Genomic DNA, 19011 nt, shown 5'->3' with positions numbered 1-19011 from the left:
CTTTGGAAAATTAGCAGACATCTCCCCCAACTAGCACTTATGATGTCACCATGATAACCTGTGCTCTCAATGTGCTGCCTACAGCTGCCACTAGGTGGAGATAGTAGCTGATTACATACTGTTTTCTAATTGAGTTTAATGTATCACTAATATTGAAGCTCCTCCTAGTGGTGACTACTGTCAGGTAGAACTTTATCATTCAAATATATGCTATACAGGGAATTTGGAGCTCTGTATCAAAAAAAGGAGCTCTGACTACTGTATATTTAGCTCAAAATTATTATCCAGCACAAGTTTTGTTCAACTATGGGCATTCCCTTTAAGGGCTTTGTACAGTTTTGCAGTTATATACCCATCGTAAATGGTGAAGAGTAGAAAATTGCTAAAAATCCAGATATCATGTGGCTTTTTAATAATGCAGCATCATGGCGGCCGTGGTTGTATCTGCTGGAAAACAGCTGTTGCCTCGCTTGTGGTGACAAGAAAGCGACACGTAAATCATCAGAATGGTTAAAACCACTTGGCCAATATAATCCTTGAAAAGAGCAGTTTATGTCTGTCCTAAATCAGTAATTATATTTAACGAGGGATCATATCAGCGCTCTGGAGAATTCCATCCCAAATATTCCATCTCTGCTTTGTAGATTTTCAATTTCAGAGAAACAATCAAGACATTATTCACGAAACAGAGAGCTAATACCACTGAAATGAGAGTCATTAGTGAGCGCTGATGTGTGCATGTGCTCCACGCAACGGCCCTCCCTGTACAGGAGGAAGCAGCCGCAACCACACCGATAATAGGATTTACAGGTTGCTTCTTAGTCTGGTTTTCCAATGGACATTGCAGCTGGAAAACTGTTTCTCATTGTCTGATAATCTGGCACCTATCATGTACTCGTATGTGCTGTGTATTAGTGGACTAGTGAGGTCGGGAAGGAGAGGATGAAAACAGATTGGCTGTTGTATATAATCTGCATATAAAGATGCGTCACTTTCTAAGTATATTACATTACTTATCTTAAAACTGATTCTGGCTAGCATGCTGCATTATACTTCAGAGCTGCACTCTCTATTTGCTGACCGCGTCACTGTTTACATAAATTACTTACCATATATTGCAGTGATTCTGTGTAACATCCTGTATTATACTCCAGAGCTGCGCTCACTATTCTGCTGGTGCAGTCACTGTGTACATACATTACATTACTTATCCTGTACTGATCCTGAGTTACATCCTGTATTATACTCCAGAGCTGCGCTCACTATTCTGCTGGTACAGTCACTGTGTACATACATTACATTACTTATCCTGTACTGATCCTGAGTTATATCCTGTATTATACTCCAGAGCTGCACTCACTATTCTGCTGGTGCAGTCACTGTGTACATACATTACATTACTTATCCTGTACTGATCCTGAGTTATATCCTGTATTATACTCCAGAGCTGCACTCACTATTCTGCTGGTGCAGTCACTGTGTACATACATTACATTACTTATCCTGTACTGATCCTGAGTTACATCCTGTGTTATACTCCAGAGCTGTGCTCACTATTCTGCTGGTATAGTCACTGTGTACATACATTACATTACTTATCCTGTACTGATCCTGAGTTACATCCTGTATTATACTCCAGAGCTGTGCTCACTATTCTGCTGGTACAGTCACTGTGTACATACATTACATTACTTATCCTGTATTATACTCCAGAGCTGCACTCACCATTCTGCTGGTACAGTCACTGTGTACATACATTACATTACTTATCCTGTACTGATCCTGAGTTATATCCTGCATTATACTCCAGAGCTGCGCTCACTATTCTGCTGGTGCAGTCACTGTGTACATACATTACATTACTTATCCTGTACTGATCCTGAGTTACATCCTGTATTATACTCCAGAGCTGCACTCACTATTCTGCTGGTGCAGTCACTGTGTACATACATTACTTATCCTGTACTGATCCTGAGTTACATCCTGTGTTATACTCCAGAGCTGTGCTCACTATTCTGCTGGTATAGTCACTGTGTACATACATTACATTACTTATCCTGTACTGATCCTGAGTTACATCCTGTATTATACTCCAGAGCTGTGCTCACTATTCTGCTGGTACAGTCACTGTGTACATACATTACATTACTTATCCTGTATTATACTCCAGAGCTGCACTCACCATTCTGCTGGTACAGTCACTGTGTACATACATTACATTACTTATCCTGTACTGATCCTGAGTTATATCCTGCATTATACTCCAGAGCTGCGCTCACTATTCTGCTGGTGCAGTCACTGTGTACATACATTACATTACTTATACTGTACTGATCCTGAATTTGTACTGATTCCATTTCCAAAACAGAGGCCCTTGTGACACCACATATATTACTCACTGACATATTTTTTCCAGTATCCCTGTTAAGAAGACCTTTCACCACTGCCAGCAATTCTAACTCTTTGCATCCATCTATAGGCACTGCTCCACTGATTCCAGCACAGTTGGAATTTTTTCTCTAGCTCCTACCATTCCTGAGCAATCAATTATGTTAGTTTCAGCACAGTTATGCTCCCTACTGTCAGGTGGGGCGGTCTCTCTCTGTCTGCTCTAGTCCTGGACCGCCCACCTTATTGTAGGGAGCATAATTGTGCTAAAACTAACAGAAATGATTGCTCAGTACTGGTGGGGGCTAGAGAAAAAATTCCAACTGTGCTGGAATCAGTGGAGAGGCGCCTCTTGAAGGGTGTTAGTTATAGTGGGTGGAGGTGATGAAAGGTTTTCTTGAATATCACAATATGTGCCCCCTGCTTAGTTGAACATAAGAAATAACCCTAGCTGGGCAGCAATAATAAGTCCTAGAATGTTATATCGAGCTCTCTTAGTAATGCCCAGCCACAGTTGCAGGAAATTTTCACTCTGCAGATCGATCGGTGAGTCACTATTCATCTTGTAGTCTGCCACCTATACACAGTATTAATGCACAGATCAATATGGTGGGCAGCGAAGGATATTGTCAGAAATTTTCACGCAAAAAAGGCAGACATTTGTGTCTCTTCAGACAAAGACAGGCTACTTTGTTTTCTTGCTGTTATGCTACAATTTCATGAAAATTGGAGCCTAAGTGATAAATTTATTGATCGCCAGCATACAGGTGGGACGCGAGCTTTTAAGGATATTTACCAGCATATTTTTTTTGGGTCTCGTTGACAATAAAAGTGCCTGTTAAGATCAGATTAGCCCCTATTCATTTCCTGGCTCAATAGGAAGAAAAAAATATTCGCTGCTTCCTAATATCTAAAACGCATTGAACGGGACACTATCGTGAGACTCTTTCGACTGGGAAATCTTCAAGACCTCCATAAAGGGTCAAACAAAGGTCATCTTACGAGTATACACTGGGGTAAATGTGACGCGTCTTGGCCCAACTCTCATACCTTGAGCTAAAATTTTCCCGGTTTGCTACACATGTGGGTGTGGCTTCACAGAAAGGGGGCGTGGCAGAAAGATGTATCAAACTTGCGGTATAGAGCAAGCAGCCATTCACACAGGAATATTATGCGGATATGGGGGCGGATTCCACCCCGGAATTAGTGGAAGGTTTTTCCCAAATTCTGCCTCCCATGGTAGAGACTGCAGTAGGAGGTTGAAAATATAAGGATCCTGCTCAATCGTGCCAATGTGTGATCAACCCTTAAGCCAAGGGGTTGGGGTACCAAGTAGCTTCTAACCCACTACCCCAGAAACCGTAAAATATATACCCAGTATATAAAAATGACTTTTTTTTTAACAGATTTTAATGGCAGGTTGTACTACTTAAAAAAAAAAATAGAGAAATGCGAAAAATGGACTTAAAGGGAGTCTATTAGAGATGAGCAAGTAGTATTCAATCGAATGTCTCACTCTCATAGGAATGCGTGTAAGCGGGGCCACATGGTGGCTCAGTGGTTAGCATTGCAGCGCTGGGTCCTGGTGTTCAAATCCCACCAAGGGCAAAAAAACATCTGCAAGGAGTTTGTATGTTCTCCCCGTGTTTGCATGGATTTCCATCCCATATTACAAAAGACATACTGATAGGGAAAAATGTACATTGTTCAGCCGCTTACACGCATTCCTATGGGAGTGAGGTATTCAATTGAATACTACTCGCTCATCTCTAGAGTCTATCGTTGAATAAATCGATTTTCAACTAATACTACGTAGGAATAGCCTTTACAAAGAATATTCATCTCATACCTTCACTTTGCAGGTTCTCACCGCCGTTTTTTGTCTTTCTGTGAATTAGAGAGCACAGGGGCGTTCCTCATGTGCTCCGAGCATAGGCTCGTCATCGTCCTCAGCACCGCCTTTGTGTCTTCTTCATCACACTGCCTGCTTGTTGTTGTCTTACCTTTGGGATCAAAATCCTGCGCATGCACAGTTGTCACATTGTCGCTTCAGGCTCGGGCCAACTTGCGCATGCGCAGGATTTCGATCCTGAAGATAAAATCGTCAGCGTAGAGACAAGGAACTGAAGCAAGGGGTGCCATGAAGAAGACACAGTGTTGGTGCTGCGGGCGATGACGAGCCTGCGTTCGATTTATTCAATGCTAAACTTCCTTTAAAAAATTGCAACAAAAATACAGATAAACGAGCTTATGTAACACCAATAAAGACTTAAAAACAAGGCAAGAGATCGCTATTAAAACTGTACGCTCTAAAGAAAACCCCAAAATGTGTGAAAAAGTCCGTTCTTGAATTTTTTTAGGGGAGACGTTCCAGACAGATAGAGCATACCGTATGTCAGTCCGATTCCCTGGTGTAGACATTAAAGTGGAGCCAAGCTGCCATAGCTTCTACAAAACCCCAATTTAGAATTGCAAAAGCAACAAAACTCTATAAATTATTTCTCCTGATTTTAAGTTCCCAGAGACTAAAATAGATCTTGGCAAATGTGTAGAAACATTCAGGAAGGAAGGATCCGTCCAGGTCGCTCCCCGCTCTGTTAAATATTGCAGGTGTCTGTGCACACGGGGAGACCGTTTAGCCATAAATTGTGGAAATAGCTGGAGCTCTATTCACTGACTGATCGCTGAAGACTCCAGCCCCATTCATGGTCAGGCTGGATGTGCCGGGAATTGTGATCATTTAGTTGGCCATATTGTAAATGATCTGCAGATTGCTCGGAATGGATGTGCGAGCAGAGCCTTTATTTCCAGCCTCCTGTCTGCCGCGGCCGCAGCTGAATTTAATTCTCCGCTCATACAGAAGTTTCGTGTCTTCGGATTTCTGTTTATTTCCCTTTTATAGAAATCTTTCATCGTTCTGTTATTTTCACTGTTTTGTCATCTTTTGGTGTGCTTTTCAAGGGCATCTGGATTTCTTCTATTACCACCTGTGTTTTAGAATACATTATAGCGATATATTACAGGGAGGGGGTTGCTGGCTCCTGTACACACTGTTCTTTCTCGATGACGCCCAGTTCCTAACACTCCGGGGTTGGTAAAATGGACAACGAGAGTTTATACAGAAGAGCAGGCACGTAACTTAGAATTTATATTATATGCCAGTACAGTCTATTGTTCTCTGTTATCAGCCATATATCAGGGAGATCATTGTAGTCTTTTTCTAGGGGACAGACGTTTGTGTATCATTATCTGCAATTCTCAGAGACACTTATAGACATACTAGCCTCTGCCCACGACTTTGTCTGCGTGTTGTTGGCGTCGATGATGCGCATTTATTTAGCAAATTCCTGCCATTGATGGTTTGCGTTTCAGCAGCTCTTAAGCTGTCCTGCTGCTGAACTTGTTCCTCACACCATGCCTGTGATTGTTCCAGCATCTCAGGAGCTGGCTAGGACGCCATATAATGAGCGTGTTGTTGGCGTCGATGATCCGCCTGCCCCAGCATTTCGGCAGCTGTCAAGCTGGCCTGCCGCTGAACTCGTTCCTTGCACCATGCCCGTAATTGTTCCGGCATCTCAGCAGCTCGCTAGGAAGCCATATAATGAGCGTGTTGTTGGCATCGATGATTCACCTACTCCGGCATTTCGGCAGCTCTCAAGCTGGCCTGCCGCTGAACTTGTTCCTCTCACCGTGCTTGTTATTGTTCTGGGGTCTCAGCAGCTTGCTGGGACGCCATATAATGAGGGTGTTGTTGATGTCAATGACCTGCCTGCTCTGGCATTTCAGCTGCTCTAAGATCCACTTGATGCCTAGCTTGCTCGATCCTCCTGAGCTCTGTTTGACTTCTGGCTACCTTTATAGCTCTTGTTGTTTTAGAATTTTGCCACAAATTATATTTTCTTTTTCCTGGCATGTTTAAAATTGGAAAACTGCCAATTTGGATTAAAGGGGTTTTCCTATGTCAGTGTCTCAGCAGTGGAGCAGATCAGATAATATGCAGATGTTTTCTGTGCGTTTACATAGAAAGATAACAGACCTGGCTTTATCAGCCAAGTACAATTAACTGACCTGGCAGCAAGAGTAGTTTAATATAGTATATGAACATAAATTCATAATGAATGAATGAAGCCATGTCATTTACCAGGATAAAAAGTAGCCTGTGTGTTAATCCAGGTTACAAACTATCTATGTGTTAAATCTTATCCATATCCGTTTCAGCCATTTTTGCGTGATTGAGTAACAAATATCCAAAACCACATACTTTCACATTTATAATAGTAGGATTCCCGTCCTGGAACGCTATGTAACATCTCTAGATCCAAGTACTGACCAGTGTCAGACTAGTCTACCAGATCACTACGGGATTCTCCAGTAAGTCCAGCAGCTAACACAATAAGTTTCACCCTACTATATTTATCTCAAGGCAGACTACAGGTCACATGACTAAGATAACACATGTTTATATAAGTCTATGGAAAGGGGAAGAGGATAGAACAGAAAGTGCATGGAATAAGAGGAGAAAGACAGGTTCAGTCTGTCGCTGGAGCTAAATAGAAGCTTTCTGTCACGACCAAAGCACATCAGTTCAAGTCAGTATTTCTCTGTGTATGTTCTACATGGTCCTAGTTGTCCTTATCCTAATGTTAAACTAGTTTCCACCTACCAGCTTAAAGAGAAATGCAAATTCCAGATATGGCATGAAAGCGGGAACTTGCTAAAAAAACGCAGAATATACGTTATATAAAGACCAGATATAATGTTACTCCTGATGTACACACATAACAGCTTATCCTGAAAATTCATCTGAAACAACGGGTACGGTTTAGGCAATTCTCTTGCACAGTGATGTTCCTGGCTACCTGCTGTGCAGGAAAAACCAACCAGCCATGTGTTGTCAATGGAGAAAGGGGAGTAAGGCACTGTTAGGCACCTTTCGGGGTGGCTTATTCCCCCTTAGAAGAAAAGGACCTGGCATTGAATTTCCACATGTCCAACCATTCATCCCAAGCGCGATACAGAAGGCCTTACTATACATAAGATATTTGGACAATTTTTCTAAAATTGGCAGGTTTAGTTGACTTTTGTCTTATGTGTATGAAGGCCTTAAAGGGGAGGGGCAGCACGTGGCTCAGTGGCTAGCACTGCAGCCTTGTAGTCTGCAGTCCTGGGTTAGAGTCCAGCAGGAGCAACATCTGCAAGGAGTTTGTATGTTTTCCCCGTGTTTGTGTGGATTTCCTCTCATTCTACAAAGACATACTGATATGGGGAAAAAAAAAGTACATTGTGATCCCTATATGCTATTTACTCACTTGTCCGTTCAGCCATGGATCCAGCAGAGAGTCTTGTATGGGTCACCCTCTGTCTGTGCACAAGCGCCTCAACCAACCCGTGGGTGAACGGTGGTGCTCTACTACTGTTTCGGGGAAATAGGGTAAACAAAACAAAAGCCTTCTCGGTTGAGAACTAACTAAACATAGGAAAACTGTTCCCTGTCTATACAGAAGCATGGCTACCAGACTCCCACCTTGGCAACAACTACGGGTGGCACAGTACTTGCTTTGTAGATTCGATTTGGAAAGATCAGCTCTGTCAGTGTGGTGCCCCCCTTCCCAGTCCTCACACACAGACTAATATCAGGCCTTGATTATCCAGCTGACCTCCCTGGTGTGGGTCTTTACCAATCACCCTTTTAGGTGCCTGGCTTGAATATACCTGTCCACACCCTTCACTCTCTCACACTATGGTGACACATTGGTTTGTGCAGGAGCTGTATTCGTAAAATGGTTGATTTCTTTTCATCGTGAGGGTTTGGAAAGTTACTCCAATTTGTATTTCAGATGCATTGAAGTAATGCAATAAGATGGTTGCAGAGGTGCACAGGATCTGATTTTATAAGAGAGAATTGTGAGGGATGAGGCAACCTGTGCCCCATCTCTCAGCCATACCATTGTTTCTTCATGATCTGCAAACACAATGCCTGGAAATACTGCATTATATTACACGTCTTTAAGAAAGTGCAAGTTGAAAGAGCAGACCATTACACAGATATACTTGACAGCTAAAAGCATAATCATCTCTGCCGTCTCCAGTCTCATCTTACAAGAGGCTTTTGAATCACTGCCACATTACGGCATCTCGGAAGCAAGAAAAGTGATGCAACTGAACTCACGGCATTGTCTAAAATGAATCTTCATCTACAGTTTATTAACTGTACATCTTTACGGTCACCAACCCAATCAAATCAAATACCATTGACTGCAAAACTAATTTAGCGCTCTGATGGTGTATCAGTGATCCCGTGTCCAGACAGGAATACGCAGCCATCTTGTAATCATTTGCTCGCTGAGCGCTCATCTTGAACATGTCTGTAGGATGGATTACACCGGAAATAAGGAACAAGCAAAAAAAAAATCAGTTCTTGGTGTTAAAGAACCCGACAGAGTATAATATCTCTTTTGTATACACCTTGAGGTGGATGCTGATGACATCACAGTGCCCGGTGTTGTGATGTCATACTGTAAAGTGCTTAGCCAATTAGGTTGCGCTGGGGTTCTGTTCTTTGGGGACCCGAAACACAGAAACCCAATCTGCTTAAAAAGAGGCTACCCGTGGATACCCACAGACTCCATAGACAATAATGGGGTCTTTCCGGATTTTTCAGGCAGAATGGTAATCATGAAACGGAGACTGAACGCTAGTGTGAACCTAGCCTTAGAGTCTACTCCTTGGCCCTGCCATCTGTATAAGGCAGAAAAGGAAGGCTGTGGGCCAACTCTTGCCTCAAATCCCATAGTAGTCTCCCTTACACACAAACACAGTATTAGGGCCCGTTTACACGGGCACAGAGTGGACGGATTATGGCGCATAATCCACGTCATAATCCGCCCCCTCACAATGGTGGTTTATGGAGACCGCCACTCTTCTTTTTTCCACAAAAAGAAGCGAGCTGCCCTTTCTTCAGGCAGATTCCACAGCTCGTTGAGCCGCAGCGTCGCCTGGTGGCAGCAACCGCTGGAGTTGGCCCATTCATTTGAGCTGACTCCGGAGGGAGATGCCGCGACCGTGACAGTCGTGCCAGGCAGGTTTTGACCCGAGAGTGACGCGGCTCCACACATCACTCTCAATACCAATATCTGCCCCACCGCCCCCCGCGTGAACTAAGCCTTAGGTCTAGTTTACACAGGGCAAGAGGGGACGGATTTTGACGCCAAATCCACCTCAAAATCCACCCCCTCACAACAGAAGTCTATGTAGCCCGCTAGCGTTGTTCCCACTCACAGAAAAAAAGAAGCAAGCTGCCCTTTCTTCAGGAGTATTCCGCAGCTGATTCTGCGGCGACACCACCCTCCAGACTAGGCCCATTCAATTGGGCCTGATCCGGAGCGAAAAACTGTGATGGAATGTGTTCACGCGGAGCCCCCTATGAACTAGCCCTTATACTTAAAAGAAATCCCATGAAGAGCAGCCAGGTGTCCTCCTTCTTGTGCCTGCAGGCGCTCATGACTTACGTCATCGCGCCTGCGTCGGGGCAGAGGTCCCACTCTGCAGTCAGTGTAGGCCACGGTCGCGTGGACCACAGCCTACACAGCTTTCAGCCGTATGTACATTTGCACATGCAGTTGAAAGCAGCGATTGTTCACTAACAGGGAATCTGTACCAGATTCCCCATTAGTGAGCCATTAAGGTGGCACGTGTGCCATGGGTTCGCCATCACGGGTATAGAGCAAGGCAGATCGAGAAGGGGAGTTCTTGGCCAAAAATTTACTATAACCCATACCTGAAAGCTGGCTTGAGTTATATCAGGAATCTACACCAGAACATCTTTATATTAAGGCCGGTGCCTAAGGCTCAGTTGGTGACGTTCTCTACGCCGTTCTTGATTTGGTATCGCCATGTCCAGAAACGTCCAAACTATTAAAGTATTATGTTATTTGTCCTACATGGTGAATGTGTTAAAAAAGAAGGATAATGTCAGAGTCCAGAATCCCTTGTTAACTCTGTCAAGTCTGAGAACATGAATCAAGTTTCATATACTTTATATGTATGATGTGTTTTGGAAATACTAATTTTTCCTTAATGAGGTTGCATGGATCTGAGACAAAGGATCTTAAAACCAAGATGGAGCTTGGTTGCTCATTGACACACCCTGTAACAGAATTCCACAGACTGGAGCAAGGAGGTGTCTGGCTGGACATTGAAGTTTGGAGCCAATGGGAGATGGACAACACTCAGGAATTCCAAAGGATGCATTAACCCCTCCTTTCTTTGTCTCTAAAGTGTGTGTACTTTCAATAAAGAGCCAGTGATGCTGAGATGGGCGAAGAGCATGGCTGGTTTGATACGGAACTCTGTGTCTGTCTCATTATTAGCGATTTGTGCACAAACATGCTCATTTAATTTGGACTGACTGATTGATCTACGATATAGTCAATTTGACTTTAAAAACTCCACTTCTGGTTCGGAGACAGCTCTGCCTTCCCGGTGGACTAGGACACAGGCCAAGGGCATAAAAAAGAGTTTTTTACAAACTATTTTCATATACTCTTTTTCTAATGGTCCAACAAAAAAATCTTCCATAGACATCATTAAAACACAAAGCAAAAATTTACGGCGCGAGCATCATGTTCCTAGGCATTTTGGCTGCCTCGCTCCTGAGATTTGTCAGGTCCATTTCCAAGATTCCTCAATGACCAAAAATAGCAGCATTATGAAGTTACCTCAACTTGGAGTATTCTCAATGACATCAATGCTACACCAGTCTTCAGAAGTCGAAATGATCCGGCATCGAGTGAAGCAGCTGCTATTGCTTCAGCCTCTCCCGATGGAGACTGATTCATATCTTGTACACCGGCCCAGGTGCCTGTAAATGAGCGAAGCCGAAATTTCTGCACCCTGGTGACCCAAAGAACTGTCACCAGTAATCATGGAAGCTTATGATTTAAAAACAATACGAGAGAAATAGAAGCATTGGTATTCATCCACTCATAGACCACTGAGATAATGCCACCTTAGTCAATCCTCTTATACCCTCACAGGGACATCATCCAAAAACAGATTAGATTTTGTAGAGTTCTTTATATAGCTTCAATGTGGATACAAAATGTTGTCTTGAAAAAAATACACTCAGAAGAAGACCTTCTTAGTACTTACAAGGACAGGGAAGAGGTCAACATGATAGGGATGTGACAACTTTGGGTTGGTGGGAGGCTTGGCGTAGTAAAATTACTTGAGATATTATACATTTATTGTATGATGCCATTATGTGCACCAAACCAAATTAGGCACTTACATGGCCACCATGGTGGTAGGAGGATCTCAGTGATGATCTTCTACCTACCGGCTGGTTTGGCATCACACGGAGGTTTAAGAACTGTATTCACATTCCTATATAGATAATAGAGATGGGGCGACCTCAGGATCCTGCTCATGTGTGCATATCAAGACAAGGTAAATACAACTCACTTTACTGCCCTAGTGCAAGATATGGCTTGTGACAATGTACCTGGCCTACGGGGCAAAACCAGGAGTCGGAACATCTAGGATCACAGGAAGGATGGGCAGCGGTAGCAACACTGTTGGGCCTCTGCAACAAAAGAAGACATGATCGCTCATGATATGTGAGAGCCCCACAGTTCTATATAGATATAGGAATAAATTGTTTAGGGTTCCTTTTCCTGCAAAGTCACAGGAGAACATCTATGGGAACCTGTTACCAACCTGGTGGTCTCAAGACTGGTTCTTATGAATCCATCTTCAGACTCACTTCTTAATTCTCACCCACGGTTTAGGTCAAGAAGTTGGTGTGTTAGGGGAGCATCATCCTTTTAACCCCCAGAACCCGATAAAGACACTTCCACCTCCCTTCTATTCTTTATTAGTGACCAGGAACTATAAGCTACCGTATTTTACGGACTATAAGGCGCACTGGACTATAAGCCGCATTGCCCATGAGCGCCTTATAGTCCGTCTCGGTTCATATATAAGGCGCACCGGACTCTTATCTTATTGAAAGCGGCGGCAGGCAGACTTTGCCAGCGGCCGCTTAACCCCCCGCGTGCCAGCCGCTTCTATTGGAAGCGCTCGGCAGGCGAGGAGGGGCTCTATCAGCAAAATCATGCTGATAGAGCCCAACCGTAAACGTTAGGTTAAACTACCCCCCCCCCCCCCCGTTTTAAAATAAAAGCCTGAAACAGAATGTGAAACTTACCGAGCGGTGCAGGGTGGGCGGGCATTCAGGCCTCCTCTTCCTCCGATGTTCCGTCCTCCTCCGGCGCTCGCAAGCTGATAATGGCCAGGGCACATGCGCAGTAGAAGCATTATGATATTGCGCATGCGCCCCGGCCATTATCAGCGAGCGCCGGAGGAGAAGGACGGAACATCGGAGGCAGAGGAGGCCTGAATGCCCGCCCGCCCGCCCTGCACCGCTGGGTAAGTTTCACGTTCTGTTTCAGGCCGGCGTGACAGCAGGGCTGCCGGACACTTCCCATTCATTTCTATGGGAGCCGACATGCGAGCGTTCCCCATAGAAATGAATGGACTGCTTTTTTCCATTCATTTCTATAGGGAGCGCTCGCATGTCGGCTCCCATAGAAATGAATGGGAAGTGTCTGTCCATTCATTTCTATGGGGAGTGCTCGCATGCCTGCTCCCATAGAAATGAATAGGAAGTGTCCGGCAGCCCTGCTGTAACGCCGGCGTGTACGGCTGTGATACACGCCGGCGTTCGGTAGTGTGAATGCACCCTTACGGTGCCTTTTATGTATGTATGGAAGCGGCACGCAGTCTTTGCCGGCGCTTCCATCCATATATAAGCCGCACCGGACTATAAGCCGCACTTACGATTTCTGAGGAAATCGTAGGTTTTTATGTGCGCCTTATAGTCCGGAAAATACGGTATTAGTCAAACACATTGGTCTTTTGTATAAGGAAGGTCCTCTTACTTGAAGCCTTGAGATGAACTCCAGGACCCAATCGTCAAAGTTTCTTCCACTACTCATGCTTTGACTTGTTACTGATCTTATGGTGGCCTATTGTCAGGAGACAACCCGAACAGTCAGAGCTACAGTGCTAAAATAGAATATTATACCCTAAACCATTGCTATAGGGGTTGTAATAACAAACACAACCTGTGGACAGGTGTGGCGCTGTTTATTGAAGCCAGCAGTCATCTTTTTTAAACCTGTACAATCCACTTTATACGGAGCACATACATTTTACTTGTAGATGAGAAACAGGTTTTTTTTCCAGCTAAGGAGCCACGAGAGTGTAAGATTCATCCCAGTAGTAAGACCAAAGGCTCCTTTTAAGAAAGCCAATTAATGGTTGGCGGAGAGAGATATCGTGTTGCACTATTTAACGGATCTGATCAGTTCCACTGAATAAAATGTTTAAGTAAAATAAGAGCTTATCCCTGTATAGTTACTGCTGGAGAGCTGCCTTATTGATTTACAAGAATAGAGTCGGGAAAGGTCAGATGTATTCATGGAGCGACTGTGGACCGAGCGCGGATGTGCCCTGAATGCCGTACGCCAGCTCATTCAAAAAATCATACATGCTCTTTGTTTTGGGTGTGCCGGTATTAGATGGAGAATACGTTGAAGGGCATGACATGGCCTAGTCATGAATGATAACATCTAATGGAGAAACGAGATAGGAGATAAAGATATGATAACTAGGGGTCCCGATCAGAAGAATAGGGGCTCCTGAGTCTCCTACGTAAATAGATTGGTACCGGGCTTCATTTCCCATTGGCAGGTTGGAATAGATATATCTGATAATGCTCTGAATGCCCCATCTTAAAGGGGTTTTCCAAATCAAATCAAATCAAATAAGCTTTATTGGCACGTCCGAATGGATATTTGGCATCGCCAAAGCTAGTAAAGTGTGTGTGTGGGGGGAGTTGGCGTCGAGGGGGAGAGTACGAGGGGGGTGGGGTGGCTGATTTGGGGTATAACAGTCCATGGAGTCTCATCTTCCTCTTAGTTGGTGACCACTATATGGGGAGGTGGGGTGGGGTGGGTGGTTTGGGGTATAACAGTCCGTGGAGTCTCATCTTCCTCTTATTTGGTGACAGCTGGACACGTATTGGGCAGCGATCTCCGCAGTGGCCTCTTCTTCTCCCAGTAGGATGTAGAGTTTCCTCTTCTCATCTGCAGATATGAAGTCTGGGATGTGGGCAGAGAGCCTTTGGTAGTAGACGGCCCTCACAGCTGAGTATTTGGTGCAGTGTAGCAGGAAATGAACCTCATCTTCTAGGGCCCCCTGGTCACAGTGTTGGCACAGTCTATTCTCCCATGGCTTGTACGTCTGCCTGTGTCGCCCCGGCTCCATCTCCAGGTTGTGGGCGCTCAGTCTGTTTTGGCTCAGGGTCTGTCTGTGTTTGGGGTGGCGTATTCTTTCCAGGTAGGTGGCCATGGTGTAGTTCCTTTGCAGTGACTGGTACACAGTGAGTTTACATATTCACAACCTACCCTTAGAATGTTTGATTAGTGGAGGTCCAACACCTAGGACCCCTGCCCACTAACTGCTCGAGGAGTGTAGTACCAAATAGAACCTATGGACATGTGTGGCACTGTTTTTTGAAGAAAGCAGCCATCTTTTTTCTAAACTTGTACAACTCCAGATGGTCAACCAAATGGAAATCCCCTTGAATTATTGGAGCTTTATCGGAGCTATCTACATCCCTTTACCCCAGAAAAAAGTAAATGATTAATATTTTTATATATATATTTTTTTTTTATATCAGTCTTCCCTAACAACACTTTATCCTGTTTTTCGTAGGTACGATACAATTATCAACCAGTGGGAGACGGTAGCTGCTCTTCCTAAACCGGTACACTCTGCGGCAGCCACTGTTTGTGGGGGAAAGATCTACGTGTTTGGTGGAGTGAACGAAGCGGGCAGGGCGGCCGGAGTGTTGCAGTCCTATGTGCCTCAGACCAACACATGGAGCTTTATAGAATCGCCTATGATCGGTAAGTTCCTACGTGATATCGCTCGTGGCCTCTCTGTTGGTCTAGTCTTCATTTTTAGGACCTAGAAGAGGTGGAGTCTTACAAAAACGAGGATTTACATACAGAATTGTGGTTTATGGCTATGTTCATAAATGTTCTAAATTCAGTTTTTAATACCTGTCCATCTATGGGCCCATTGACGTGGTAGAATCTGACGCTGATTTTGAAGACGGATTCTGCCCCCAAATCAGCAGAAGATCACAACAGGTCATGTTATCTACCCTCAGCCTGGATATACATAGACCTACATTTACTATTAACTAGACAGTGCAAATATAAACAGGCCATCTGGAAATCCACCAGATTTATCACAGTCACTAATTTTTGATGTAATTGTGGCCCATTTTGGTGCAGCATGGTGCAGCATTTAACTCACACCCCTTTTAATGAGAATCCGCACCCACATATCAGGTAGGAAGATTTATAGCCCAACCTAGATGCACCAGAGACATGCCATGTTCACACCAGTGTCTAGTCATATCCACAATAGTAAATCGGGGCCATAGAGTTTTTGTAGTTTTTGTGGTGCAGATTTTTATGCTTTTTTGACCCAAAGCCAAGAGCGGATTTAAAAGTAATGGGACGTATAAAGGACGGACTTATACGTCTCCTTCCTGCTGAATCCACAATTGTTTTTTCCAAGAAAAAAACTGCAAAATCTACACCAAAAAAGCAACAAAAACTCCATGGGTGTCTCCAGTGGCTCAGTCCTGCTATCTAACCTACTTAGCTATGGCCATACATTTTACAATTTGGACGGCCATCATGCAGTTGAGGATCGGATCATTTGTAACAAAGATTCCACCATGTGACAGTCGGCCATTTGTTGGCCAAATTGGCCATTTCGACAGACAAAAGTCTAATGTGTATATCTGGCTTTAGCTCATGCCCCGATAGTTTGCTATAATGCACCAGTACAGGTGAATTCTACCACCCTGAAGACCAGGCTATGTAGCCCCATGTACACAATGGTAGTTGTGTGTGCTGGGACAGACAGCAGATGGGTGACATGGGAGTTTTCCATGGACCCTATCAATAGAATAGACGGACCGAGCTGTAAAGAAGGTCAGGAATAGTACCTGCTCCATAATTAGTGGCTTGATCCTACTACAGCCCTCATAGAAATGAATGGGTCTGTATGCCATCTGTTATAGCACTATGCAGGGTCGGACTGGGGTGCCTAGGGCCCACCAGTGGGATTATTTCCAGGGGCCCACCCTACTGCCATATTAAATATTGCCCGTCCAGTTTTTGCCATTATGCACGTTTAAAGTGCATTTTCACACACAATACAGTGTGCAAAACAGAACTGTATTGTCATTTGTACTAAATTGATCACTTTTAGCTGCGCCTTGGTTTACTGTCTTTGAATAGAAAAAAATATTTTATTTTATATATGGGTATGCATGGTGAATATCATGGTGAATATTGACAGGAGTAACAATCACACAGGGACTCATCTATAGCTTATGCGTCCCTTCATAGCTCATTCAGATGTGACAGAATTCTGCACCAGAATAGAAGCCAATTTCTACTTGCCTCAACTCCCCTAGGCAGTAGGGAAGCAAACCGAGCAAACCTCAGCAAACCGAGGTCAAACCAGAGAGGCAAAACAGTACCAAATCACAATCCAAAAGAGTAGTCAATAAGCCAAGAAGCAGAGATCTGTAAATACAAAACAAGAGCAAGGACAAAGCAAAGTCAGAGACAATATCCAGCAAACATTTAAGGAAGCCCAGAACCCGTCTCAGGCTTGATTGGCAGATAAGCTTTCAAACACAATGCAAACACCCCTTAGGGTGCATTCACACGGTGGAAAATGGCTGAATTTGGTGTGGAATCTGTGACAGATTCAGCGCTGAAAAAAAAGCCTCCCATTGACTTCAATGGGTTCCTTTTTCTGCAAAGCAACCCATTGAAGTCAATGGGAGGCTTTTTTTTTAGCGCTGAATCTAATGCAGATTCCACACCAAATTCAACAGTATTTTCCTCTGTGTGAATGCACCCTAACAATAACAACACAATGACAAGAGACCAGGAGCAGGTACTCATAAGCAGACAGGCCTCCTGCACTGTACAATGCAGCAAGAGAATGGTGCAGGAGTTCGAACGGGTGAGCACGTAACATGAGTATAATTTTTCTTTATAAGGGGTCATTCACATGGAGTAACGCCTCACGTGTATCAGAGGCGTACGTGCCGAGCACTTCCCATTCACTTCAATGGGAGCGCTCGTAGCACCGCCGTTACGGCGGCGTTATGAGTGCTCCCATTGAAGTGAATGGGAAGTGCTCAGCAGCCCTGCCGTAACGCCGGCGTGTACGCCTCTGATACACGTAAGGCGTTACTCCATGTGAATGGCCCCTTATGCTGTGTTTTTTTCTCTTTCAGGTTACGATGATCCATTGGATTATGTTGGATTCCATCGATGATCATCATTTTTGTTTTATTTTTTTTAAATTCTTTAATAAAATGGTCAACGATTTGTCTATTTCAATAAAAACAAATTTCTTTCACGTCTTGAGTTTTTATAAATACTTTCTTACGCCTTAATAATGGTGACTGGTAGACGGCATCCATTACTAAGGTGTGGCTTAGCATTAGTGGTGAATATTTTAGCACTAACCCTCCAATTATTACCCCGCTACATAACGCTGAGAAGAATTGGTTATCATCCAATACCCGGCTGTTTAATAGAGACTGATGAGGATTGGGGCAGTCGCAGGCTGGAATTATTAGGGTCAGTGCTTATTTTGACGCTAAATCCGCCTCAAAATCAGCCTCCAAAAAAAGCCTCCCAATAGAACTCAAAATGAGCACCAAAAAACTCAGTGTGCACTGACCCTTAGGCTGGAAAAGGCCGAAAACAACAGGCTGGTATTATAAGGCTGGAAAGGGCCGAAAACCATGCCATTTCCACCCTTGTAATGTCAGGATACTGCTTGTTATATCTGTCTGGCTCAGAAATATTGGGGGGATTCTATGTTGCTTCATAATAAGAAAAAAAAATGACATAGGGTCCCCCCAATTTTTCATAACCAGCCAGATATAACAAGCAGCAGCAGCCTGACATTACAAGGGTGGTAAGAGCCATGGTTTTTGGCCCTTCCCAGCCTTATAATACCAGCCTGCGACCACCCCAATCCCCAGCAGTCTCTTTAGACAGCTGGGTATTGGACGATACCCAGCTCTTCCCGGCACCCCTGATGGTGTTGGGTACCGGGGTAATAATTGGAGGGTTAGTGCTAGACTATTCACCAGCTAACACTAAGCCACACCTTAGTAATGGATGCTGTCTATCAGACAGTCGCCATTACTAAGGGGGTAAGAAAGTATTTAAAAAAAAAAAAAAAATCAAGAGACATGAGAGAAATTTTTTTTACTGAAATAAAAACGCCCTCAGACAACCCTCGTTGACTATTTTATTATAAAAAAACAAAAACGATGATCATCTGATCATCGATGGAGTCCAACGAATCCGATGTAATCCAAGCAATCCATCATAACCTGAAAGATAAAAAAAAAAACCTGTATGACGGAGAGATTGCCGCTGTTGTGAACGTAGCATAAGGCTATGGCTACACTACTACTTCCGTCATGCAACCAGTGTC

The 19011-nt window shown here is 44.0% G+C and overlaps 1 protein-coding gene across 3 annotated transcripts in view; it reads left to right on the top strand.

Annotated features, from left to right (window-relative positions):
• The window catches only part of KLHL29 (kelch like family member 29), a 748452-nt gene that overhangs the window by 687860 nt on the left and 41581 nt on the right, over positions 1-19011 (top strand). For all 3 annotated transcript variants that reach the window (XR_012715345.1, XM_075269192.1, XM_075269191.1), the window contains exon 13: positions 15169-15362. Coding sequence is in view for 2 of the 3 variants with exons in the window: in XM_075269192.1 (XP_075125293.1) it covers positions 15169-15362 (194 nt within the window). In the remaining variant the exon portion in view is untranslated. The remainder of the gene's footprint in view (positions 1-15168; positions 15363-19011) is intronic.

The sequence above is a fragment of the Leptodactylus fuscus genome, chromosome 3, assembly GCF_031893055.1.
Source record: "Leptodactylus fuscus isolate aLepFus1 chromosome 3, aLepFus1.hap2, whole genome shotgun sequence".
Classification (NCBI taxonomy): domain Eukaryota; kingdom Metazoa; phylum Chordata; class Amphibia; order Anura; family Leptodactylidae; genus Leptodactylus; species Leptodactylus fuscus.
This window is presented reverse-complemented; position numbering and strand designations above follow the sequence as displayed.